This window comes from Equus asinus, chromosome 25 (assembly GCF_041296235.1).
Source record: "Equus asinus isolate D_3611 breed Donkey chromosome 25, EquAss-T2T_v2, whole genome shotgun sequence".
Lineage (NCBI taxonomy): Eukaryota > Metazoa > Chordata > Mammalia > Perissodactyla > Equidae > Equus > Equus asinus.
The window spans coordinates 46,953,405-46,971,096 of NC_091814.1; the positions used below are offsets into that span (position 1 = coordinate 46,953,405).

Genomic DNA, 17,692 nt, shown 5'->3' on the forward strand with positions numbered 1-17,692 from the left:
GAGAACACACCTAGAAGTGAGAGTGGTAGGAAATAAGTCATTCAAAACCAGTAAGTGTGGGTTTGGTCACTGTTCAAGGCAATGATGTAAATTGATTATTATTTCATCCCTACTGTTAATCTCATGCAAGATCATTATATTTTTAGGTTTGGTTCATTAACTGCATTGTGTTTTGCCTTAACTAACAAAAGATATTCAACCTCAATGCCATAAATTAGCAATTATGATACATATGAGTGTGCCCTCACTAAGAATTTCTCAAAAGTTGTAAATAGTGTCTGGCATCATTTTTGGTTCTCATTTTATTCCTGGGAGAGCTGAGACTCGAAGGTTAAACAACTTTCCCTGTTAGTAACAGAAACTGAGATAGGTGAATATGAGTACAGCTTTGTTTTTCACAAACAGAAACTGACACCTAAGAAAGCCAGTCATGAGTCCAGGACAAAGGCCGAGTTGGTCAGAAAAGGGAACCACAACACTGTGTAATGAGACCATGTTTATGTGTTAGTGATTCATACTTTGCTAATTGGAACCAAACTAAACAGCATCAGATTCGGAGGGGTAGGCTCAGTCTAGAAAACATTGGTTTAAAACGATGTGGCATTAGATTATGTTCCATTAGAGTACCAGGGTTCCATGGCAGCACTTCGAGGCAAGGATGCAGTGGAGAGCCAGGCCTCTAGTTACTCCCACTCCATGTCCATCACACCCTCCAACCAAGGCAGCTCCATTTTACTCTTTTATATTTTGTACAGTCATTTAAGATTTTATTCTTTAAAAAGAGTGTTACACCCCCACAAAAAGGCTTTAAAACCACTGTTCTAATCCAAATATGTTTCAGAAGAAACTCCATAGCCATAAAGCCTAAAAGTGCTCCATAGGAATCTCTCCAGATGCCAGTGGCCAGAGTCCTTCCACAGCTCCATTCCCCAAGGTTCTGCTGGAACATGAAGAGCTGACAGCTGGTAACATGTGCAGATTCTCCTCATTTGATGTGGAATGTTTCAGGTCTCCAGTTGTTCCTATGATTTGTTATTAAGAAAGTATTAGTAGAAAACAAAAGGCTAGAAGGAAGAGATGGTTCATAAGAGGGCAGAGAACATTATAGCTGTAGAAGGTTTTTCTTCCCAAGTGTTGAGAACACAGAGAAGATCGTCCAACTCTGCCTTAGCCTTCTACTCAAACCACATCTTTATGAAATTTGCAGTACTTTTTGGTTTGAAAATGCTTTAAGATTAAAATTAAAAGTTCCAGATCTAGAAATTTGTGGTAAAGCTGAGCAGAATTTTTTTCAATTAAGCAAACTATCCTAGTTAATATTTTGGCATTGGGTACCGAGTCATGAAGAAATGGAAAGAAAAGCATTTATTCCAGTTTACTTTTTGAGTAGGACTTGTGTTTGTTTAGAAATTAGGGGCTCAGTTGAAAGCAAGCTGATGTCTCCTTGAGTGGAGTGGGACATCGCTACTAAGTGGCCAACTAAACAGTAGAATCCAAGGGTGGCTACAGAAAACACGGTTGGCTCCCAACTCTGTCTGCTGTTTTTAGAAAATGATTATTTAATTATTTCCTTCTGCTAAGGTGTGACCTACACCATGCCCCTCATGCAAAGCTCTGAGTCTTCATCAGGTACTCCGAGTAGCTTCTTCGAGGCAGGCATTTTGGGAATGCACATCACAAGACCCCTTAGCGCTAGAGCCCTCTGTGCTACACAATCACATTCTAATATGGTCAATCCATTACGATTAGCGCTTTTTGGATTTAAAGACTTGAAGGACAAAAGACTTGCGTGGTCATTGAAGTTTCTGTGACATCTTCTATTTTTTTCAAGAAGCTGCAATTCATTGAAATGCTTCCTCTTCTTTCTCATGAATATGGAGGATCATCCATTCATTTCACTTACTCGACACCCATTTACTGAGTGTCTGCTATATTCCAGGCATTATGTTTATACAGCAGCTAGGAGACCATTTCCCCATTTCATTATTAAGTTAAATCAAATGAAAAAGACCCAAGTTATCTGAAACCACTAAATACAGCATGTTGAAAAGAAAACATCTGGATGTGTTCTGTTAAATCACATTGTTACCCCAAATATGAAAAACAGAACTTCATTTTAACTCCAGTCCAGGTGACATCAAAATGGTCTGGTGATTTTCATTTTGGCTGGTGCCGGACCAAAAATCCTAAACTGCTTAATAGAAAACAGGAGTGGGCTAGACCAAGAAAGAGGGTGAGGTAACCAGGGAAAGGCCCAAGTCTCAAAGATTTCGAGGCTCAACGTCAGCCTGAGACAATCTTGAGGGAGGTACTCCCATCCAGAGACAGAGCGGGAAGTAGTCCAGTGCACGTTAGTTTAAAAAACCAGTCTTAAGTCAAGACTGTCTGGTAACAAGGAAGAGAAACTTTCTTAAACTAACTGAAGCAAGAAAAGAGAATTTACTGGAAGGATATAGATTATCTCATGCAACGCCAGGGCCAGAAATGCATCTGGGTCTCGCGAAAGACATGAACCAGAAAATGGAAAATCAGGAATCAAGTTACTCTCTATATCATCTAGAAGTTCCACGTAGGGATTCATTTCTGCTTCTCTCTGTATATTTCGCTCCTAAAATTCTGCACCCAATTCCTGTCGGCGGAGCCAGGCGGGGGGAGGTGGGGGGTGTTCCTCACACCAAGCAATTCTCTGTGACATCAGCTGGGGGTCCTACAATTCAACTCAATTCTGACACTATCTACCCAGAAATAGCATCAGAGTCCACAGATTGAGGCTCAGTCCTACAAGACTGCCCTCTACTTCAGGTGCCCATTGCGAGTCCAGGTTGTCATCTGTGCTTCTGACTGACCAGCTACAGATTGGAGGTTCCCATGACTCCCTCTTTGGGTTTGATTAATTTGCTGGAGCACCTCACAGAACTCAGGAAACCTGTTTGCTCACTAGATTACTGGTTTATTACAAAGGACATTAAAGGATAGGAATCAACAGCCAGGCGAAGAAATACACAGGGTGAAGTCCATAACAAAGGAAGCTTCTGTCCCTGGGGAGCTTGGGCCCAGCACAGCAGCATGTGAAAGCATTCTGGTTCCCCAACCTGGATGCTCTCTGAACCCAGTTCTTTCAAATTTTTATGGAGGCTTCATCACGAAGGCCTGATTGATTGATTGACCAGAGACAGAGGGTGGGACTAAAAGTTACTAATCACATGGTTGGGGGCCCTGGCAACCAGCCCTCACTTTTACCTCATTAACATAACACAGGACAACTTTATCACTTAGGAAATTCCAGGGGTTTTAGGAGCTCTAGCCAGGAAGGGGAGGAAGACCAAATATGTGTTTATTATAAAACTCCCTCTCCCCTTTTGTCTCTCCCACTTTCCCTCTCTCCTTCTCTCTCTCTCCAGATCAGATGTTTTCTATTTATGTGTGTATATGGTAGAACATGGCCACGCTTGTTCTGGCTCTTACATGGTCCAAAACCAGCTAACCAAAGAAACAGGGTCTCCTGTTCCAATTCGAAATCCCTGAAGAATATTAATATTAACCAGCTCCAGCCAGAGGGCTGTGGTCACATAACAAATGCAAACACAAAAGCTGGGCCTACTCTTTTAGAAGATAATGAGTAATTCAAAGAAGGGCATGTTGGCCATGCAGACATACCATGAGGAGTTGAGAACACTATTTTCTGTTCTCCTCACTAAGCCTTTTGTTTTTCTATTTCCCTTCTACATTCTCTCAGCTTCCCCCACCCCCACCATCATCTCGTTCAATATGAACAGGACCCTAAATGGGTGCTGGAACCATGGATGGTGGGCTGCCTAGGAAACCAACCTGCTTTTCCAGGGTAATGCCATCCCACAATGGTGTTCCCCTCAGCTGCTAAGTGCCAGAGGCCAGTACTCACGAGGGACATAGGCTGAGTAACCTTGAGCGACTCTGAGTGACTGCAGTGCCCTTCTGGCTCAGAAATATGCAAGAACAGGTGGGAAAAAACAGCCCACAAGAGGTTGTTCCAAAACTGAGGTCCATTTTTTTTTTCCAGAAAAACAAACTTCCCCGGAAGGCATGTTTCGTGTCCCAAATATCTGTTGGGTTTTGGTGCTGTCTTAGCAGCTGGGTTGACCGAGTTGTTAGTATGGCTAAGCAAGGACATCTTTTGGATACTCATGAAGTCCTCTTTAGCAACAAAGTTGGAAATCTCAGATGCTTATGTAGGGCTGATAATTTCCTAGATCTTTCCTCAGGGCTCAAAGAAGGTGAGAGCTGGGCAGCAGGGCACACAGTTCTCTGTCCCATTACCTCCAGACAGAAGCAGTGCTGGCCTTCTCAAGCCAGGAAGTGTCCTTCCTCTGCCCAGACTTGGAAATGCCAGCACTGAGAAGCCACAGCCTGGTGAGAGAAGATTCAGACGAACTGAATTCCTGTGTTGGTTCCCCCAATGCCAAACTGTCTGTGCTCAGGAAAGATTTCATCTTCCTGTATCTCATTTTCCCAACTGTAAAATGGGATAATAATTCTCATCCTGTCTCTAACTGAGCAGGCTAACATAAGGAGGAAAGGAGAGAGCTGATATTATATGCTCATTTCTCAAGCTTTTTTTTCTATTTGGTCCTTCTTACTCAGTCATTGATGGGCCCACGCAGATCCTGGTTCGTGATGTCTCCGACACTGTGGCCTTCGTGGAGTGGACGCCCCCTCGAGCCAAAGTTGACTTCATTCTCTTGAAGTATGGCTTGGTGGGCGGGGAAGGCGGGAAGACCACCTTCCGGCTGCAGCCTCCCTTGAGCCAATACTCAGTGCAGGCCCTGCGGCCCGGCTCCCGGTACGAGGTGTGGGTCAGCGCAGTCCGCGGGACCAACGAGAGCGAGTCCACGACCACCCAGTTTACAACAGGTAAGGCTGGTTGGGGAGAGGAGCAGAATGAGTGGGGAGGAGGTGAGCCAGCTGGTGGTATCGTCATGCAAGAGGGCCATTAAGGAAGCAAGTTGACTTGTGCTTGGGCATCCATGTTATCATTGATGCTGCAAGAAGGAAGCGACAGGTATCGGGGCCTCCTGTGAAATGACATTGCAATATAGAGGAGGGCAGTGCCCCAGGAATTAGGAGCATGGGCTCCCATCCTACCTCTGCTACCAGCCAAATCTGGGACCTGATATAAGTCTCTTCCCCATGGCTCTCGAGTTCTCATTTGTAAAATGAAAAGTGTATCTTGAAGTCATTTAAGCATCCATATTACTAGCCCAAATGGTAAATCTGTGAGAGTTCAGGAAATGTGCCCCATCCTTGAGACACTTTATTGCTGTTTGCTGGAAATTGTTGTAATAATTCTATAATCCATAATGACTACATTAGCATGATGGTGTCCTTTGGAGCTGTATGAAGCCCAACCCATACAACTGAAAGAAGACCTTCTGCCTGAGGTTCTGTGACTCATTCTGCCATTTGTAAGCCCGAGCAAGAAGGCTAATGTGAGGCCTGGCTCGCAGACAGTAGGCTGGATAAAGCCATATCAGTGCCGCCTGCCTTGCCTAGATGACCACTCACCCCCTTCCCAAGGCTGTCGGGACTCTCAAAGGGCTTCACCAACAGCCGGGAAAGGCCAGACCTCGCGGTGACCTGCTCCCTGACTCTCCCGGAGCGCATCAGGCTGGCCAGCTAGTGGGCACCTAGAAGAGACCCCAGACAAAGACAGGCTTCCTGGCACTCTCCCTGGGTCCATGGGTCTGTGATCAGATAGGGAGCCTCTGTCTAACCCAGATCCTCAGTCTCAGCCCCTCTGCCCTGGGGAGGTTGTGTGTCAAGAAATGTCTCTGCCACCTTCAAGTTGTCCCAGGGATCAAAGGAAACGACCAGCATCTGTAAGATCTAAGAATCAGCATCTTCTGATGGGGTAAAGTTGACGGAGAATCACTAATGCAAGCATCCTACCGTGGGTTGTGCCCTAAGAGCCTGTTGCAGGATGGAGTAAGCAGCCGAGGGGCTCCAGGGAGGTTTGATACACAGCACCATTGTCCCCGACCTGTGTTGAAAATCAATTGATGCATAAGGCAAAGAGCAAGATAGATAAAGGCCAAAATACCCCCTGGATTGGAGCACGTAGCTTAGTGTTAGAGCCAGATGGACTTGCAAACTGACAGCCTCTGTGGACCTGGGCAAGTCCCCCACGTGGCAGAAGTTGGGGGACTACCAAGGTTAGGACTTAGAGCCGGAGGAGCAAGTGGAGGCCTGGTCCAAGGGGTCGGCCGGCTCCCGTGAGAGAAGGGAGCAGAAGGGCAGTGCCCAGGTCCTGCTGCAAAACTCATCACTGAGGTGAGCCCGTCTTCCCCAGTGTAAGAAAGAGAGAGGCTAGGACTCTTATAATAGGTTCCCCCTGCACAGAAGGAAACATCAGCAGGGGGGAAAACCTTCTTTGTTAAAAGGAAACAAGTGTGGACATTGAGGAAATGGAGAAGGCAGGTTTGATTCCCAAAGAGATCTTAGGGTTTCTCTCCAGCCCCTGTGCTAGCCTCCACCCCATCCAGGGGGTCAGATTTTTTACTAAACACATCTTGGGATCCCTGGTGACTGCATATGAACCTTAAAAGAAGAATCAGAGGTCAGAAGAATTAATCTTCCTCAGCACAAAACAAAAGCAAAAGCAAAAACAAAAGCAAAAGCAAAAACAAAACCAAAAAAGAACCAAATTCTGCCCATTTCTCTTCCCTTCTTCTCCCTTGCTTAAGCCAAACTCGGGGCTGAGCAGGAGGAGGGCCCTCACACCTGTCCCTTCTTGGTGAATTCAAGGTCAGCCTTTCCTCCCGTCCCCCCGCCCCCCAACACTTCCTGTTCGGATTGTGGGGTTTCCTGTGGGCCACGAGTGCTGCATTCTGTTCTGAATTTCAAGACAGTTTTTGTTTGAAAAGTGGTTTCTTTGTGCTTTGCTCAGATAAGGAGTTTGAAGAGGCAGAAAAGGAGAAGAGAGCTCTTGAGCAGCATGATGAAAAGCAAATTCTTGATGTTTATGTCGACAAGATGGAAGCAGGATTGGCTGGTGGCCCAGAAAAATTCCAATCAAGACAATTACATTCTGCCTCCTCGAAGCTCCCCCTCCCCGCCCCCAGTTTCAGTTCACTGTTGCATGATTCTCTGTGTCCGGGTGCCTGGCCGATCAGCAGCTGTTTGGAGGCTGCCATCTCAGTGCAGCCCCAGCCTGCACCTCCAACTTGCATCCCTCCGCTCAAGGGGGCTGGAGAGACATGGGGCCGAGGAGATGCGAACAGCTTTGCAGACAAGCTCTCAGGGCCTGGGGTTGGCAGGTGCTGGCTGAATGATGAGAGGGTGCCCGGACCCTCGCGATAGGGCCCTCGGTCATTTCAGAACTCCGCTTAAATTCAAATTAGCCAAAGTGCTTTTCCAGGTGATGGCTTCGACACTAGGAGCGCACTAATTGCATAGGCAATTAAAACAGATTTGCTTCCTGCATGGTGAGTGGGATATTTGCTGGGTCTTAGAGCCGCTCGGAAAAAGGAAAGGGCCTTGATGGAAACATACCAAGGCCAATGGTTAGAGAGAAGCCGGCGCAGGGAAACCGGGAGGCCAATCTCTAGAGTCTCCCTGCTCTCAGTGGCTCTGGTTTCAGTGCCCTCACAGGGAATTCCTGGGACTGTTTCTCTCCAGCGGAGGCCTTCTCTCTGAGCACATCCCTCAAGGCACCGAACGCAGCCTCCAGGGCATTTGCCAACGAGAGGCTGCTGCTTGAACCTGAATGCCCCAGACCTCTCTTGAATGCTGTTATGAGTTGAGTTGTGTCCCTTAAAAGATGTTGAAGTCTTAACCCCCAGTACCTGTGCATGTGACCTTATTTGGAAATAGGGTCTTTGCAGTTGATCAAGTTAAGATGAAGTCATTAGGGTGGGCCCTAATCCAATATGACTATGTCTTTATAAAAAGGGGAAATTTAGACACGGAGACAGACACACATTCAGAGAACGTCATGTGAAGATGAAAGCAGAGATTGGGGTGATCTTCCTACAAGCCAAGGAACACCAAAGGTTGTCAGCAAACCACCAGAGAGAGGCATGGAACAGATTCTCCCTCACAGCCCTCAGAAGGAAGCCACACTGCTGACACCTGGATCTCAGACTTCTGGTCCAGGAGACAAGACATTTCTGTAGTTTAAGCCACGCAGTCTATGATGCTTTGTTATGGCAGTCCCAGGACACCCATACAAAGACCCAAGTCACAAGAGTTGGAGGCCCAGCCTGCTCGGCAGTGATTCCACTCTGGGATTCTCTCAAGTTCAACCTGCATGGCACTTGCCACCCGAGCTGTGACCAGCTACCCTTGGTCAAAGCTGTTCCTTTTCCTCATCACCTTGCCCTAAGCATCCTCAGAGCCCCACAGCTGAAATATTTAGCAAGACTTTTCTAAGGGTTTTGAGGTAACTGACAAGACAAAGAACTGACAATAAGCATTCCGTCACTTCCCATGTACTTACTAAACACCCAGTAGGTGACAAGCACCACTCTAGGCACAGAAAAAACAAGCTAGACAAGATCTCAGTTCATGTGAGTTACTTTCCAGTGAGGAAAACTGGACAAGCAAGAAGAAAAGAAGCATGCAGGATCATTTCAATCGTGAGTACTCTCCCGAGAAGTGAAATGGATGACATGTAGGACGGTCTATAGTGGACTACCTTGCCCCTGGCTCGCTGACATGTTGCAGAGACACACAGCCACCTACAGGAGTGGCCTTCGGTGGCCTCTCCTAGAGGGCAGGCTTCAAGACCCAGGGGAGCAAACCATTTTACCCCACCCCAGTCCTAAGACTCACCACCCAAACCCTCATTCCCAGGACTGACCTCCCTTTGGTATCACTGACATTGCAATATCTGGTCCCTTCAGAGAAAACACTGCCCCCTATCCACAGGGCATAGCCCTTAAGGCCAAAAAAAGAAAAGAAAAACCATAGTTTCCAAGGTCTGGGATTTTCCACTGTGAAGGGCACTAGGTAGTACAAGACTCAGTCTGAACCCTCATCCTAACTTCTTTTTGCTCCAGTTCCATTCAGGCTGCACACTCCAAGCTCAGCCCAGCCCCTTGGCCCAGCCTCTCCTCTTGCATGCACTGTATTGGCCTGCAGTCCCGGACACTCCTCCTGCCTGCCTCTGCATCCATGCTCCTCTCTCCCTCCAACTGCTGGAAAAATAACACACACAACACACAGCACGTCAAGAACGCACAGTATCCGGCATGCTACAGCCACATCGAGTAAGGAAACACTTCTCAGAAAAGTAAGCTGCAGAGACATAAATCTGCTAAAAGATTCATCCAATTTACGTCACTAAACAGAACGCTTCTCACTCTGAAGCAGCTGCACTCAGATTGATTCACAGCATCCCCATCTTCTGAAAAGAACAATTGGTGGGTACATGCCTGGCATTTGCAAATTAAAGCAGTCCTCATGAGGTTTTCTCAGAACAAATGGCCGGACCACTCCAGACTTAAATTCAAGTGTCAAAGACAAGACCTATTTAGAACTTCTTAGTGGCAGTTTTTCAAGACAGCACCTTATTCCCCTGCCAGTTGTTTATGTTGTTTCTGCCCAAATAAGCCTGAGGAGATAATCAGTCCTGGGAGAGAAAATTAGCCCCCAGGATTGTGAGAGAGACCCCAATGTCAGTGTTCTTTTCATTGCATGGGAATTCTTGGAACCCCAGAGAGCAAGCATTGGGGGTGGCAAGTTGTTGGAACTCAGGAAGAACTGCAGAGGCAACAGGAAGCCAGCCCAGGGCTTGGGCACCTATTTTTGCACCAGGAACCACGCCACGCACTTCATATGCATTGTGTCTAAGCTATACAACAAGCTGAAGTGTCAGTATTATTTGCCCATTTTACAGATGTGTCCATCGAGTCCCAGGGATGTGAAAGGACTTGCCCATGGTCCCATTACAATAAGTGGCAGAGCTGAGGCTCAAACTGCGGCCGGACTCCCAGGCCCACATTCTTTGCCCTCCATCACATCCTCTGTACAGACTTAATTTTCTAACCTGCAGAACTTTCAGCAGTGTTCCACAGGTGAATCCAGGGGACGACAGCTTACACTTCAACATTTCACAGTCAGCTCTCTTCTTTCTGCTTGGTAGTCAATTTGACATTACTCTATTCCATCTTAATCCTTTGGACGCCGTCTGTGATTTTCTCCTATTCGGGTTTCCCTCACTTAGTTTCAAGTTTATGATACTAACTAGTTCATTTTAAAATTTCTAGAACACCACTGGAACTCCTGAATGGAAATAGGGAAAGTGTGAAGTGTGTTCGTATTTAACTCCAAGTCAAACTCTCCAACCTGCGCAGGAACTGAGTCCTGACCAGCCTGGCTGACCCACAGCTCAGTGGCAGCCCCGGGGCTCACTCATGTAGGGTGGAGGGTCAGGAGGTGTGAGCCCTTGCCCCAAAGCCTATTAAGGTTCAAGATGCATGACAAATGCACATTGTCCTGTGTGATGTTGGTGATGTCTGACTGTTTTTAGAGATCGACGCCCCCAAGAACCTGCGGGTTGGTTCCCGCACGGCAACCAGCCTTGACCTTGAGTGGGACAACAGTGAAGCGGAGGTTCAGGGGTACAAGGTTGTGTACAGCACCCTGGCAGGCGAGCAGTACCACGAGCTGCTGGTTCCCAAGAGCATCGGCCCAACCTCCAGAGCCACCCTCACAGGTGAGTGAGCCCTGGCTCCTGGGGCACCTCAGTTCCTGAGTGCAAACCCTGACAGCTCTCTCCCCAGCCCATCCACCCCACATCCAGCCATTGCCAAACCCCACTGATTGACTCTCTCAAGTACCTACCACGTTTGTCTACTGCCTTCATGGTACTGCCACCACCTGGTCTAAGCTACGATCATGTCCTGTCCTCACTTCTGAGTAACCTCCCCACATTCTCTCCTGCCCTCTTCTAACCTCCTCTTCACCCAAGAGTGATCTTTTCCATTTATGCTGTCCCATTGTGCACACATCTGGGGGACTTCCATTGCTCCTGGGAGAAACCGTTACCCTCAGCGCAGCCCACACTGCGGTCCTGGCTCCCCTGCCATCTTCTCCCATCTCCCCTCCCTCCCACATCCCCTGTGCTCCCTGTGCTCCAGACCCACAGGTCTGCTTCTCTCGGCTCCTCAAACACCTTTTCCTCCTGCCACAAGGCTTGGCACATGCTGCTCTCACTGCCTGTTGGGCACTCCCACCTCCCTCTTCACCCAGTTGTGTCTGCCTCCTTTTCAGATCTCAGTTCACTTGCCACTTCTCAGGGAGCCCGTCTGGTTCCCAGATGAGGTCAGGTCATCTTGTCGGGCAGCCTCACCTCGCTGGTTGCCACTCACTTCATAGCACTCCTCAAGCTACCACTGGACACTTGTGGGTGGGATTATTTGATTGTCATCTCCACCCTAGACCTAAAACTCTGTGAAAGGTGGATCATATTGGTTATTGCTCATCACTGACACCCCAGTGTCCAGCATGGCGTCTAGCATGTACATCTTCCTAGATAATCAATGGTTGAATGAATGAATGAATGAAAGAAACTGCAAAAGTTCACTACGACTAGGGCATAGACTACAAAAGGCCAGTGAAAAGGTGAGAGTCTGGTCATGCCTCATACACCCTATAAAGAGTTTGAGTTCATTCTTGAGAGCAATGAGGAATCATTGAAGAATTTTAAATAAGGTGATGTAATGACTAGATTTGTGCAGCTGCAGTGTGGAGAATGGATGGGAGGAAGGCAAGGCCAGAGGCAGAGATTGGTCAGGAGGCTGTGATAGAGTCAAACAGAGAGATAACGGTGGTCTGGGCTAAGACAATGCCCTAGGTCACCATGACACTTGGCTGGGGAGCATTCCCTGTCCCCATGGCACTGTGGGATCCAGCCAGTGCTCTTCCTGGGGCCTTAGACACAGCTATCCAGGAAAATCTACCTGCTGGACTTCACTGAGAGGTAGATGACTAGAAATGGGGGGCATGGTTTTCAGACGAAGGAGACTACGCAAAGCAGCCATGGACCAGGGGCTGCCAATGCGCTCACAGAGAGACACTTGGTCTAACTTGCGTCTTGGCTTCCCGCAAAAGCATTTGCTGTCTTGCTAGACAAGGGACACACAGCGAAGAGTGCACACAGTAAACAAGGGCGGTGTAATCAAAGCTGTTTTCCTCCTGAACTGAAATCCCAGACGGCCTTGCCAAATGAGGCCAGTTAAAGTAAATATAATAAATGCTTTTTCCAGACAGATGTACTCCTGAAAACACAGCAAGAGATGGAGAGATATGCTGACCAAGCAGGTTATTGGGGGTGAATTAAACATAGCAGGAACAGACCAGCTGGCATGAGGGCCTTTACAGTGAGCTGGAGACATTCACAAAAATTAAGCTAAACAAAAAAAACTAAAATGATACAGGAGGGATCTGATTCTAAGGGCAGCCCATCCCTGCCTGGAGCCGCAGGCTGATCTGGCAATTAGCAATTTTACAAAGATGACGGCTAGTTGTTCAGATACAGCATGCACCATAAAATCAGGAGAGACAGAGGGAAGAACCCAGTCACATCCTAGCTATTATTTTCCACTACCCAGAAAGGAGAAGACTCGTTGATCATCTGTCCTATTCCAGGCACCTTCACATAGTTACAGCTCATTTAATCTTCACAACAACTTTGTGAGGCATGTTAGCATCCCCATTCTGTGGATGAGGAAATGGAGGCTCAGAGAGTTTGGAAACTTGCCTACGTTCGCAAAGCTAGCAAGGGGCATGGCTGTGATTCAAAGGCAGTTCTGAGTCCCACCCAAAGCCTCTCAGCCATGGCTGCTCCAACTAAAGAAGTCAAACGTAAAGGCCAGTCAAAACTTAAATGCTGCAGACTCACAAGGAATGGAAAATTATTATTGAGGAGTGGGCTTACTCAGGCCAATTTTTTGGTTAGAGTTGGGCTTATGAAATAAAACTATAAGTATATATTACACATAATTGTCCCAGGGAGCTCACCGCTGGGGAGATTTATAAAGACAAATAGCTTTATGTGACTTAAGAAGGGATTATAGGCATGTAAGGAAATCAAGTATGTCTGTGCTTGCTGAGATGCAAATTACAAGGATGGTTGGCTCTCCTGCTGTGGCATCTGGGGGAAGAGAAGGAAGGACAGTGAAGAAAGGCAGGCAGAAGGAGGGAGGGAGAAGTTTGATCCCAGCTCTAAAGAGTTGTATTTTCTCTCTCACTCCCCAACTTGGACACTAAAGAAGAGAGTTTTTCAGCCTCCAAAGTCTGTTCTTTTTTCTGGTTTCAAGCAAGTTGTTTGTTTGCATATATAAAACAAGACCCTGGCCGTGGGTGGGAAGGGCATCCCAGGGTCACCTGTAGCTGGTCCACCCTCACCAGAGAGACCCTCCCCATCGCCAGCCTCCCTGTCTCCTAGTCAAAAATAATTGGGGAACTCAGATACAGAGAACAGATGGGTGGTTACCAGAGGTGGGGGTGGGGGTGGGCAAAATGGGTGAAGATGGTCAAAAGGCACAAACTCCCAGTTATAAAATAAATAAGTCCTGAGGATGGAATGTACAGCGTGGGGACTGTAGTTAATAATACTGCATTGCACCTCTGAAAGCTGCTAAGAGACTGCATCTTAACATTCTCATCCCAAGAGAAAAATGTGTAACTATGTGTGGTGACAGATGTTAACTAAACTTATTGTGGTGGTCATTTTGTAATATGTATAAATAACAAATCATTGTTGTGCACCTGAAACTAATATATTATATATGTCAATTATATCTCAATTTAAAAAAAGAAAAAAAATTGGGACTTCTAGCAGAAGATCCCATTCTCTCTTGCCCCGGTTTTATCTGAATGCTCTGCAGAACATGTTAAGAGCCAGGACTTTGGACCCTGTATCCAGGCACGGCCACTTCCTGTGTGATTTGGGGCCATCTACTGAACCTTTCATCATCTGTGGAAGAATAATGACCCCTCTTCCCTCATAGCGTCATGATGAGGCTTTAACGAATCAGTCTCCAGCGAGTTTAAGGCAGTGCTTCTAACGTAGCAAACTACTCCACCTGTGGCTGGTGATGAGGCTGAAGGAGGAGGAGGTGGAGGAGGCTGTGAACTAACGGATGGTTTAGGACAACTTCCTGTAACAGGTTTGGCACAGAGGGGGGTGTGGGGACCAGCAGCAAGGGCACCCTCCTCCCCAGAGATGTCAGAGCCCTCTGCCCCGCAGATCTACCATCTCAGAGCCTGCGTTTTAGAAAACCCCAGGTGATTTGTGTACATTAATGGGTGAGAAGCGCTCATTTAAAGCATAGCTTCTGAAGTTGCCCACTTGGGTTTGAGACCAACTTCATAGATATGCATCCTTGGGCAATTTCTTAAATTTCCTGTACTTCGGCTTCCTGGTCTGAAGGCCATCATGTCTACCCCGCAGGGTTGTTGTGAGGATTAAATGAAATCACAGATATCTATATAAGTAAGGACTTAGGATGGACCTTTCATTGTTTTTAATCCCCACAAAGGTCAGACCTGGATCCGTGGCAACCTGGCCTCTCCCTGGAATAAGTTTGCATCCCCCGTGTTCTCACAGCTGACTCTAACCCTTCAAGTCCTATGGCATCTGTGTTGGCTTTTTCCTGCACAAGCCCTTGTCTCCACAGGCACCATTTACTTTTGCCTGCGGAATGCAGGCTCTCCCAAGCACTCCCCTCCCAGCTTCCCAGTGCACATACCTCACCTTTTGCAACACAGAGGCCAGGCTGGGGCACAAAATACCAAACATTTCTTTTCCATGATTCTCTCTAGGCAATGCCCAGTGAATTCCCTCTGAAGTATGAATTCGTTTCTGAACAACAGACTCAGTGTCTGCAATGGTTGTTTTCTTTTTCTACTCTGGTGGCTTCTGTGTCCTTAATGATAAGTCTTTTTTTAGGCTCAGCCTCTCAGCCCAGATGACGTCTGCTTGGCCTGTGTACCATGCCCGGAGTCCCTAAGGAGTCCCCAAGTGTTGTATACGTTACAGGCTCATCAAGGTTAGGTTAGAACTTGGCAGCACTTACCAGGGACAGGCACCACCAGTCTATTTTCTGGGTGGCAATGAAAAACAACAAACCACATAGAAAACTCCTGGAGGAGAGTAGGAAGGAGGAAGGGAGGGAGGGAGAGAGAGAAGGAAAGAAGGAAATTCTCATTCCTTGACTGGGATTTGGTCAAAAAACCCTGCCTGGGACCCATGCAAATTATAGACATTGCTCTGGCCTCTGTGTCTGAGGTGACTCCTCTAACCTGTCATCGGAAAGGCCTGTGGCTGCAGTGTTTTGCCCAGAGGGGAGAGGGGTTTGTCCTCAGCCATCCACACCCTCTTGCTGGTCTTCCGTCATGAACAGGAGCCCACACTTGAGGGCCTCTGTGGCCAGGGAGAAAGGCAAAAAAAGTGGCCCATATGGCCATGTGAGCAGGGGGCTCTCACCCCGCCCTCTGGGGCCCATTCATCGCCTCCGTCACCCACTGCACAGCCCTGCTTGGGTGCCTCCTGACACCGTGTCCCAACCAGCTGCCTCTCTCTGCTCTATGATGACGTGGCTCTCCAGTCAACAAGCTGCTAATCAGAAAAATCATGAACAGGGCTTGAGAAACCCAGGGCCTTGAAGATTCCTACAGACATCACGATACAAAGTAGGATTGCAAGAAAACAAAGACCTACAGCCAGCCACACATGACACACCCACTCGCTCACACACACAGTCTCACACGCACAAGGCTGACGTCTGCAAGCACACCTCACTCAGGCTGTGCAAGGTGCCCCCTTCAAAGCCTCTGGTTGCTGTGGACATGGAACAGAGTCCCACACCAAACCCCACATTTTCTCCTCAGGTGTCAGAAGGGGGTCTGGTGGTGAGAAGGTGGGCTCCTTGAGGGGCAAAGGCAGGAGATGTGCTTGTCCACAGGAGGATTTTCCATGAAGAAATCTGGGACTCCGGAGGAGTCCAGCTGGCAACTCGGCGCTGACCAAGGCACTCGATGTTCACTTCACCCTGTCTGCACTCCCGGCGTGCCAGGGCACAAACACCAGACGTGGTGCCAGACCTTCAACGCCCTGCAGGCTCCTCTGAGAGGAGGAATCGGGCAATGGGCCTGGGGCCAGAGCCAGACCGTGCTCTGCCTCCTTTGGGCGAAGTCACAGTGACCCCAAGTGGTCACTTTGGTAAGACACCCTCTGAACAAGGTACCACCTTCCAGGGGCCAGAAAGTGGGGAATGGGCTGCAGAGACCCAGGCAGAAGAGAGAAAGAAAGGGCAGAGGCTTCCATACCCCTCCTCCCCACAGAGCTGGCACATAAGGGTGTCTGTCCCCCCATTTGTGTTAAAGGGCTGGGGCAAGGCCAGGAGGAAAGCCAGGTGGGGAATTTTCATCTTCTGCTTTGGCTTCTTCAGCAGGCAGTGTTTGTTCAGTAAAGACCAGAGACGGATGTTCCTGTAGGACAAGGATGATGAGCCGTGCTTCTCATTAATCTCACCAGCAACGAGAAAGTTGTACCTGAGGTTTGTGGGCTCAGTCCCTCCCTTAAAGTCAGCACAGAATCAGTTGCTTCTCTTGATGCTCTCATATCATCCATACTCCAAAAGCAAGGAGATGTCCTCCAACGCCTGACTCATTCAGGGAACCTGAAGGAGCAACTACCATTACCCAAGAAGATAAGAATGGAGAGCCTGGGAACTCAGGTCTCCATTACAATAAGAAGTAGACTGTTGCTTATCTGGTATGATTTCAGGGGTTCCAGGTGATCCTCTGTCTCCAAATATCTCCCCATCTATGAAACCCCTGGGACCCAAATCTACTGCTGGCAAATTTCCCTAAGAGGCACCCTCCATTAGGTCCCTGGTTTTCATGACTTATTTTACCCGATCTGCCTTTGCACATGTTGTGCCCTCTGCCTGTGATGCCCCTTCCCCAACCAATGTCCCCTGAGCCCTCAAAGCCCCGTTCACAGATATCCTCTTTGGAAGTCTTCCCAACACTCCCAACAATGCTCCGCCATGCTGTATGAATAGATTTTTTTCACTATGCTACATACTGAATTAAAACATTGAAAAAATCAAATCTCTTGACTCAAAGACCTAAGAGTCTAGTGAGGAGACTGCCGTAAAAACTAACAATAAAACTAAAATCACATAATTGCTATTAAAGCTAAGAGATTGACCACAAGCTCCTTGGGGACAGGGTCCTCAGTTTTTCCCACCCTTTGAAGGGAGGTTCCTGATGCACTGGGACCAAGCAAATCCCTAACCCCAGTTTGGTAGACATGAGCTTCACAGGCATTTGGGTGATGAGTGTAGGGATTTAAAGATGGAAAGAGTCCATATTTCTGCATGTCCACCTGAACTCAACCCAGCCTGCAGACCCCAAGTGTCTTATTCATGTTTTTGCTGGCAAGAGACAGCAATCTCAGCTTCACGGGCCTCCTCCTCCCACTCCTTGCCCACCAGCAGCAGGAAGCATGAAGGACAGGTCTCTTAAACAGGGGCAAGTGACTCATTCTGCCTTTATCACCCACGGTCCTTGAAGTGCAGGTGAGAATTCACTAGCCCCTCTTACTCTCCAGGCCTAATTGTTCTCTTCCTGCTCACCGTGCCCCATCCTGACCCCCAGAGAACTCTGTATCTCCTTCCCCCAACTTTTTCTGGTCTTGGCT

At 47.9% G+C, this 17,692-nt stretch overlaps 1 protein-coding gene across 3 annotated transcripts in view; it reads left to right on the forward strand.

Moving 5' to 3' along the window:
* Positions 1 to 17,692, forward strand: part of TNR (tenascin R) — a 406,518-nt gene that overhangs the window by 336,368 nt on the left and 52,458 nt on the right. For all 3 annotated transcript variants that reach the window (XM_014845339.3, XM_070497987.1, XM_044758352.2), the window contains 2 exons: positions 4,621 to 4,890; positions 10,508 to 10,693. In XM_014845339.3, the coding sequence (XP_014700825.2) occupies positions 4,621 to 4,890; positions 10,508 to 10,693 (456 nt within the window). The remainder of the gene's footprint in view (positions 1 to 4,620; positions 4,891 to 10,507; positions 10,694 to 17,692) is intronic.